The sequence below is a fragment of the Pygoscelis adeliae genome, unplaced genomic scaffold, assembly GCF_000699105.1.
Source record: "Pygoscelis adeliae isolate BGI_AS28 unplaced genomic scaffold, ASM69910v1 Scaffold637, whole genome shotgun sequence".
Classification (NCBI taxonomy): domain Eukaryota; kingdom Metazoa; phylum Chordata; class Aves; order Sphenisciformes; family Spheniscidae; genus Pygoscelis; species Pygoscelis adeliae.
In genome coordinates this window covers 187,170-196,130 of record NW_008825168.1, presented here as the reverse complement: position 1 = coordinate 196,130, position 8,961 = coordinate 187,170, and the positions used below count along the sequence as shown (strand labels likewise).

Here is an 8,961-nt window from a genome sequence, read left to right as displayed (position 1 = left end):
CTCTCCTCTGTGACCTTCAGACAGGAGGGAGCCGAGCAGTTGGTCCATGACCCCTTGAGCACTTAATTGGTTTTGACATGCAGTGCCCCTGCTGGCCCCCAGCCCCACACCTCGGCCAGGTGGGCGCTGGGGGTGACGTGTGATGGACCAAGCCTGTTCCCACCCTGTCCACCCCATGGATTCCCCAGCCCATCTTCCTGACCCCACCAGCCCCATCACCACCAGGGCTGGGTGCTCCCCTCTCCCCCCCATGCTTTCCCGTGTGCCTCCCTCCCCTCTTTGCCCACCTTCCCCCCGCTCCTCCCTTTCTCTCCGGCTCCTGTTTCCCTCGTCCTGCCAGACCTGCCTCAACCTGCTCCCCCCTTCCTGCCTCGGATAATCTGACAGGCTCAGACCTGCCTGTAATTCCCGTGGACGCATCTCAGCCAGCTGATCCTGAGACTTTGTCTGCATCCTCCCCTTGCCAGGGCTGGGTTTTCCTCCTCCTCCCCGCTCTCCCATCGCTCAGCAGCATGCACACCTCTCCTCACAGCACGGCTCTGGCCCCGCAGTCTCCCCCCAGACCTCTGTGCCTGTTTCCAGTGTCTCACCAGGGAAGCCTTTACCTCCCCTATAAGCTCCTTAGATATCCCCGTCCATGGGCAGTGAAGTGCCTTCACACACCTTGTCCCAGCTCAGACCTTTGCAATGCAAAACACATTTTCTGGAGTCGAATGACTTTGTGGATTTAGGTTAAAGAGAATAAACGGGAAAGAAACCTCTGTAAGAGAGATGGCGAGGGGAAGACAGCCGTGTGTGTCCACATGCATGCCCGTGGATGCACACATGCAGGGTTTAATGGTGCATGAAGGTCCTGACCTGGAGAAGAGCCCCGGAGCAGGCAGGGAGCAGTGGGCACTGGCTTCCCAGGCAGCCCTGGGTTGGTGCCCCTGTGGGTTTTTGTCCCCATGTGTTTCTTTGTCCCCACATGGGGTTTTGCCACGAGGGTCCTTGGTGAATGCTCTCCGCTGCCCACACCTCCAGCGCTGCCTGCCCTACACCGACACCGCGATAGCGGGCTCCGAGCCGCGGAGACCCTTGGGGTGTGTAATGCTGGTGCTCACCAAAGTCAGGACGTGTCTCTCTTTGGGGCCATGCCCAGAGGGCTGCATGCAGCCCCATGGGTTCTCCCTCTTACGCCCGCTCCGGTTTGGCCCTGGGGAGCAAGGTGGGAGCTGGCGTGGGACAGATGCTGGCTATGGCAGGACAGCTGAGAAAAGCCCCAAGCTGGGCATTTGTGTAACTCAGCTGGAAAACAGCTTCCCCCTGCAAAAGGTTTTTGAAACTAGAACCGAATCCAAGCAACCTAGATTGGTCCAGGTTCAATGACTGGGTCTGAAAGAGAACGCAAAGCCAAGCTTCCAGGAAGCCTGGCTTTCCATCTCTGGCCAGCCGGGGCCGGAGATGCCCCCCAAGTCCAGATGCCCCCCAAGTCCAGCTATGGCAGGGGCCTGGGACAGCTGTGATTAATCCCCACTCAGTAGACACATCCTCTCAAAGTGCTCCAAACCCTAAAAAAAACCAGTCACAAACAGCACTTGGAATGTCAGTAAAACCAAATCCCTTTAAGCCTGTCCAGTAAACAGTCCCCGACCCTGAACTGGGGGTCAGCTGGGGGCAGAGGGGATGGATCCAGACTTGTTGCTGGCACCAGTGGGATGGGAAGCCTTTGAGAGGGCGGTGGAAGAAACATCCCAAGTGTCTCCTGCAGCCAGATGAAAACAAGAGTGAATAATTTCTTCCCGAGTGGAAGTCAGGCCAGAGGGTGCAGAGCTGCCTTACGCAAGGCACCGGGGAGTGTGTGGGGCGGCCGAGCCCGACATCCTGGCCAGCCGCGCTGGAGCACGCTGGGCCCCCAGGAACATGTTTCAGTATGCTGTGAAGTCATTGAAGACAAACAAATAGCGGCTGCTGGCTGAGCTGGAGCCCAAGAGGCTGGAAGGACCTTCTTTTCCCTTGCAATAGGCAGCGTGGCTTTTGTAATCCCTGGGACGACATCACTGCCTGCAAACCCTTCTCCCCTCGCCGAGACCCAGCCGGGCTGACACCAATAAGGTCCCCACTCTCGGGCCCCAGATGCTGTCTGAGGCCCTGAGAAAGAGCAGCCGTAGGAGCTTGCTCCTTCATGGGCTTGTTTATAACCGTACAGTCCTCCATAACCAAACAGAGGACCGTAACTTGGGCTGCTCCACCGTGTCTCCGTGAGCACGAGCCCTGGGTGCTCCCTGGGTGCCAAAGGGAGCCCGGTGCAGGGGGCAATGCCTAAGTGCTGGTCCCTCCCCTTGCTTGACATTGGGTGACCTCAGCGGCCAAAACTGGCCCCGTGCAGGAGCATATCACTTCCAAACACTCTTGATTGACACCGAGAGATGCTTGGTTCAAAGGCAAGGTAATGTGAGCAGATTAGTTAATGCTTCTTGCCCTAGCCCTTGAGAGCAGGGCTGGAATGGCAAGGCAGACTTAATGGGTTTTGAAGGCTTTTCTTTTTAAGATACGAATCGATGAAGCTGTACGGGGAGCATGGATAATGTGATCGGAATAAGAAACAGGGCTTGTCTTTGAACCGGAGCGAAGTCCCTGACGGTGTTTACTTCATGTCCTGGCACCAAATGCAAGATGACATGAATATATTAGCTTGCTGGCTTTCCTGAGCAACCCCTGCCACGCTCAGACCAGCTTCAGGAAGGAAAAGAGCAGCAAAGAGAATCTGTTTGGAAGTGCCGACTTGTTTCCCAATAACCCTGTCATCCTCGTTTACTGCTGAAGGGTCCGGCTGTGACAGGGGCTGCGCTCCCAGGGGGGGCGGCCGGTTCCTGCCGACAGGAGAGCTTAGCACGGGCAGCGAAGGGGAAAGTGGTGACAGTGGAGGCTGCTCAGGGGCTGAGGAAGTTTAGCAGCCGGCTGACGCCTTGCCCATGCAGCCCTGTGGTGCTGGATCTGTCACCTGCTTCCTGAGCGAGTGCCTCTTGCTTCATCCCTCCTGGTTGCATCACAAGGTTTCAGTTTCCTCAAATCCTAGGGTGGGACTGAGGGTTTTTGCAATAATTCCCAGGCCGGGACCAGGTTGGTCTGGGCTGGAAGTGCTCTCCAGAGCTGCCTCAGCAGCTTCTCACCCTGCCCTGCCCTGCCTTGCCCTGCCTTGCCCTGCCTGCCTGCGGGCACTGGGGAGCACCTGGCCCCGCTCCCAGGGCCCCTCTCTGCTTCCTTCTATTCCCCTGAGCTTCCTAATCCTTGGGTTTGTTTAGATTGTGTGGGTTGGTAGGGACTTTTTGGGGAGGGAGGTGGAAAACTGACACAAGGTTTGAGAAGGTCACAGGGAGGCTGCGCTGTCCCCATCTCACCCACCTGCCTGCCCTCTGCCCGCTGCTGCCGAGGGTCCTGCCTGGGTGTCTTCATCCCGTGCTCCCTTCCCGGGCATCACCCCAGCACTGCTGCCGTGCTGGTCCCCAAGCCAGCGTCCCCAGCATCCCACACCATCCTGCTCCCACATGTGGGGGTGGTGGGCTGGAGGTCGGGGTGACCCCACGGGCTGGGCTCCCCTCTGGGAGCTGGGGGCTCGGGGCAGGGTCCCACTGGGGGGTTTGCTTTGGTGGCATCGCAGACCTCAGTCTCTGCATGAAGCTGCATCTGTTGGACTTCGACCCCAGAGCAGACAAACCCTATTTCCGTGTAAGAAGGAGAGTCTGGGCTGGTTTGGTTTAAATGCATTCCCCACCAGCTCTGGCAGCACTGCCTGGGGTCTGGTTTCAATCAGAGGAGGAATGTCTGCCCAGGCCCAGCTTTGCACTGCACAAGCAGCCTGAGTTTCACTTCCCTGGGGCTGCCCAGGGCCGGGGAGGAGGGGGACAGCAGCAGCTCCCCACACTGTCACCTCCCTTGCCCAGCTCTTCCCAGCCATGTTGAGGACATGGAGCTGGGGGAATCCCAGTCTCTCGATACTACTGGCCTTTACGAGTAAATTAGTGGCCAAGCGTGCCAGGGACGCGGACAATGGCTGCGTGATTAAACCGGGATCCCACAACATCCCGTGTGGGCTCACCACCCCCACGTGATGGAGATGCAGGCAGTGATGCAACCCCAGCTGGATCTGGGGGGTGTCCTGCTGGCTGTAGCCGCTTTTAACCCCCTGGCATGTTGTCCTCCAGCCTGTTCCCGCAGTGACAGTTTGCAGGCCACAGGTGCTGCCGACGCAGAGCTGGAGCATCGGGATTGTGTGCAGGTCTCCTGGGATCAGAGAAGCCGGGGGAAGGAAACCTGCAATAAGTACAGAGCATTTATACAGGCTTTAGGCTAAATCCTTCCCTCCCGGGGTGGCTGGCTGGAGCAGGCACGGCAAAGCCGTTTCTTAAAGTTTGTTATCCCTTTTCAGGCCAGGACTTTGCAGTTGGCAGCAGGGCTGGATTAGGAAGGGGGAGAGAGAGAGGCATTGCGTGCTGGGGGCAATGCTGAGTGAGCCGGGCTGGCAACCAGGGGCTTCGTTTCAGCAATGTTCAGGGTGACAAGTCCAACATCTCCAGGTGAGATAGCACAGCAGCCCAGAGCGGCTCCGGGAGGAGGATGAAGGAGAAACACCCAACCTGACACACACGTGTGTCCTGTAATAGCCCTCGGCCACGTCGGTGGGAGCAAAAAACGAGCCCTATCAGCATCTTCCACCTTCCACCCTGTCCCGCTCAGAGGGAAAAGGGGCAGAGTCAGGGCTGCTCTTCTGGATGCCTTGGGCTTTACCACACTGAAGACTTCAGCCTTATTTCACTTAAAATCCCAGGACTGCTTCTGTTCTGGCCAGGTCGGTGTCTTGAGGGTCTGGAGAAGCAGTCCTTGCTGGCCTCCCAGCATCACACCAGCGTCAAGGGCTTGGGGCAGCTCCTGCTCCTTCTCAAAGCACTCCCCGAGGTCTCTTCTGGACGAATGGTGTTTGTCAGAAGGTCCCAGGGAGCTGGCTTTCAGGGGACGCAAGAAGTCACCCACTTTTCTCCAGGAACCGAATAACGAAGCTGTCCCCACACATGAGGGAAGGTGGACTCAGCCCTGAGGGTCTGGATTTGGGGTTTCTGCCTTCGCCCCAGAGACAGTGGAGGAGTCAAGGGTGGGGATCTGCCATCATCCACATCCCACACACCGTGGAGCTGAAGTCTCGTTTTTTTTGCCTTCACCTCCCACTCGAGGATTGGGAGCCAAGTACATTTCTCATTGCACCCAGCGTGCGGGGAGGAGGAGAGGCAATGTGGGAGGGCACGGGGGGAGTGGGAGAAGCCGTTGGCAGGTGGGTACAGACCCCGCAGGGACACGGCACACCAGGAGCAGAGGCTCGGAGGGCCCGGAAACCCATCCTCACCCCCTGCGGCCATGCAAATGGAGGACAGCGTGAACAGGCATTTGATCTCTCCCTGCCGTGCAGAAGCTGCGGGAGGAGCAGGCTGGTGCTTGGCAGGGACGAGGCCCCGCTGGCAAGGCTGGCACCGCGGTGCCACCTCGTCGCGAGGACGAGTCCGTGGGAAGGAGGTGGAAAGCAGGAGAGCTGCAATGCTCAACTGGAGAGGGGAGAGGGATCAGGGTGTTGAAATAAATCGGGAACTGAGAGAGATGGAGTGATTTCTTCCATACAGATTACCCAGGCTGATCCCATCTCAGCCTTCCCGCTGGCTGTGGGAACCAAGTCCTCTGTCCCCATCCCTGAGCCCCGTGGCCCTGGGCCGCCCTGCTACAGCAGCGGGCACTGTGCTGAGCTCCTCCCTGGGACAGCAGGCAGCCACTGTGGGCAGCTTGGGCTGGGCAGGGTGAGCAAATGCCATCCCAGCCCTCAGGGCTGCCACCTCCCTCCGCACAGCACCTTGCACCAACGGGACCGGGGGGGTCACCCGAGTCACTACAGGGCTGTACAGGCTGGCAGGGCATGGGGGGGGGATGCTGCCTGCCTGCCAGTGCAATCCCCAACCGTGATTTTGCAGCAATGGTGTCAACACAGCATCTTTCTCCTTCTGGAACAAGTCGCCTCCTAAACCCGAGCCCTCAAGAGCAATAGTCGCAGGAAACCATGGAAACGGGCGGCTGGCGCGTGACAGCGTGTGCCTGCACTCCTGCCCCTGATTTATGTCTCACTCGTCTGGGACGAGACGCAGAAGTTCAGGGCTGTTGGGTTTCGTTTGGGATTTTGAGGCAGCAGAGCATCACCGCCACTTTACTCACCATCTCCTCTTTGCAGAGCAGGATGGCACGTGGGAGCGGGGCTGGGCTCCTGCCAGGGCCAGATGTGATGTCCCCAAAGAGGGGGGCAGAAACCTTGAGAAGGCTGATAAATCTTTCACTTACTTTTCTAATATTTTCTAATATTCTAATATTTCTAAATGGAGACTCTTGAGCCAAGACCCTTCGATTCCCAGTGCCGGGGAGCGAGGCGAAGCGCCCACTGCAGCCAGGCTCACCATGTAGCCAGGCACCAGGCTGTGAGCCCACTATTGACTAAGGCACAAGGTACGAAAGCTTCAAGGAGTCCTTTTCTTTGAACACACAGCAAGTAATAACTTAACCAATGCTCCACTTAGATTATCGCCCGAGCATGTCAGAATTTGAGTTTTTTCCCTTTTTGAAAGCGCTAGCGCTGCATTGCAGTTTTGCTCTGGTTTTAAGCTGGGTCTAAGCGCAGCACCTCTTCCCCTGCATTTTTAAGGGAGGGCAATAAGCTTGGCCATGCCATCCTGGGTCCAGAGGGGTTTCTCCGCTGCGTGGTGGCCACCTGGGCACATTGTAGTTAATATTTGAGCTTGGGCTCACGGGTGCTAATCCCAGCGGCTAATGGACAGGAGGCAAATCCAAACTTTAAGCTAGCTGGTGAAAATCTGATGATTTGGAAGCTGGTGGTGGTGTTATTGGTGACCTGAATGATGCCCGACCTCCAGCCGGGTAGAGTTGGCCGCGCTGCTGTGTTTGCACGCTGGTGGGTTCGGCAGCTCCCAGCTGAGCCGAGCTTTGTGTTCCCGAGCCGAGGAGTTCATGGATGCTTGGGGCTCCCACTCTGTCCCAGCGCAAAGTCGGTGGGGGACCCACAGTGGGGGACCCGTGGGCAGCATCTTCTCTGCCAGCTCTCGTTAGATCTGCAAGAGCAAATTTGCTGACACCGCCGGTCTGGCTGCTGTTAACCGAGGCTGGTTTTGTGGAGAAATAATGGCTTTTTGCCTCGACAGATCTGCAATAACAAAACTCCAGCCCCCAAAGGGGGCTCAGCAACCCCCCAGCCCCTGCCTGCCTGGGTGTCAGAGCTGCACCCTCAGCCTGTCTGTCCATCTCTCTGTCTGTCTGTCTGCTCTGCCGGGGTGCGCAGCGGGTGCGGGAGGCGGCTGTGCACACCAGGCTGCTTCTCTTGTCTCTGATCCCCCTCTGGGGGATTGTCGGTTATTACAAGTCTCTGTAGTATTTTCCTTCTCTCTGTGCAAATGGACTGTGCTGCATGTTTAATATGCCGGATTGTCAGGGAGCTGGAAATGGCATTTGGGTAAAAAACAGCCCAAAAGCACACACAGGAAGGCAGCGGGAAGCCTGGCGTGGAGGTGTTCCCGCGCTCCTCGTCCCTGCCGAGACGCCACCAGCAGCAATGCAATCGCAGAACAACAATAATATTGAACAATATTCATTTCACGGGTGCCTTAACTCTGGATCCGTTTACAATTGGGTCCTGCCACAAGAAGGGAGAGCAAATTCTTGCCATTAAAAAAGTCCCCGTGGGACAGACCATGATCTTCTTTGGGTGGCAGAGGGACGCCCGTGGGTGGGGGTCCCTCGCGCTCCCCTCTCACCCTGGCTCTCCCTGCAGCCCAGACATCAGAGGCGAGCGAGGGTCCGTCCTTCAAAACACAACCGCCTGCAAAATAAGGGGGCGCAAGGGGGAGAGCCGAGGCAGAGCTCAGCGCAGCTAGCGGTTGGGCTAACTTTAACTCGGCACTTTGGGTTCTGAATTTCCTCTGAGCTGTTTACAAGGGCTGAAAAAAAACTTCCAGCCCTAACCCGCCCCCCCCAGCACCGTCCTGATGTTGCCCAGAACATCTCCCTCATCCCTCCCTTTCAGGGAGAAAAAAAAAGGGAAGGAGGGAGGAGTGGGAGAGAGGAGGAGAGAGGGAGAAAGTGAGCTCACGTTCACATATTGGTAAAGAGGCTGGTCTTGCAATGCCTTTGAATATTTTACTTTTAGGCAGTTCCCTATCAGTCAGCCACACGCATCCGAGCCGAGCTGAAGCTAACTACAGCCATGGACAGCACTAGGAGATCTGAAATCTAATCGCATGCATCATACCTCCGGGATATTTTTTTAAATTACATATATAAACACGCCAACAGGCAGCCGCGCTCGCACACACACATATACATCCACACGTCGGCAGAGCCGCCAGCACCCGCACGGCTGCTGAGCAAACACCTTGTCTCTTCTCGCAGGATATACCCGCTCACACACATCTCTCTTTATCTCCTCCTGGCTTCCCGGAGGATTGTGCCGACTGTTTTTCATGGAGAAAGTCCAGGGAGAAATGGAGATTGAGAGATGGGAAAGAAGTGAAGAGATTTCAGACGCAGAAAAAAAGGTTATTCAAGAGACATGGAGCAGAGTATATGCAAACTGCGAGGACGTTGGGGTCTCCATACTCATCAGGTATTTAAAAAAACAAACAAAAAAAGGAAGCAGCAAATCCAACTAAATCTCTTTATAGCTGAGAAAGAGGCAGAACAGTATATATAACTGAACTGAAATGAATGACAGTGAGTGGGGAGCTGGCTGGGTGTATTCGCTGGCTGGGAGCAGGCAGGGTTTCACAGCACTCCTCTGATTTTCACACCTTTGAGCCGGGTGGCGGCGGCAGGGGGAGCGGGGGGAGCGGGGGGAGCTTTGCCGGGGACTTTGCGGGACGCTGTTTCTCTCACAAAGGTCACCTT

The 8,961-nt window shown here is 56.8% G+C and overlaps 1 protein-coding gene across 1 annotated transcript in view; it reads left to right on the top strand.

Annotated features, from left to right (window-relative positions):
* Positions 1 to 8,213: 8,213 nt before the first annotated feature.
* The window catches only part of CYGB (cytoglobin), a 12,806-nt gene continuing 12,058 nt past the window's right edge, over positions 8,214 to 8,961 (top strand). Inside the window, exon 1 of the mRNA XM_009328903.1 lies at positions 8,214 to 8,680. Coding sequence (XP_009327178.1) covers positions 8,538 to 8,680 — 143 coding nt within the window. The 5' untranslated portion in view covers positions 8,214 to 8,537. The remainder of the gene's footprint in view (positions 8,681 to 8,961) is intronic.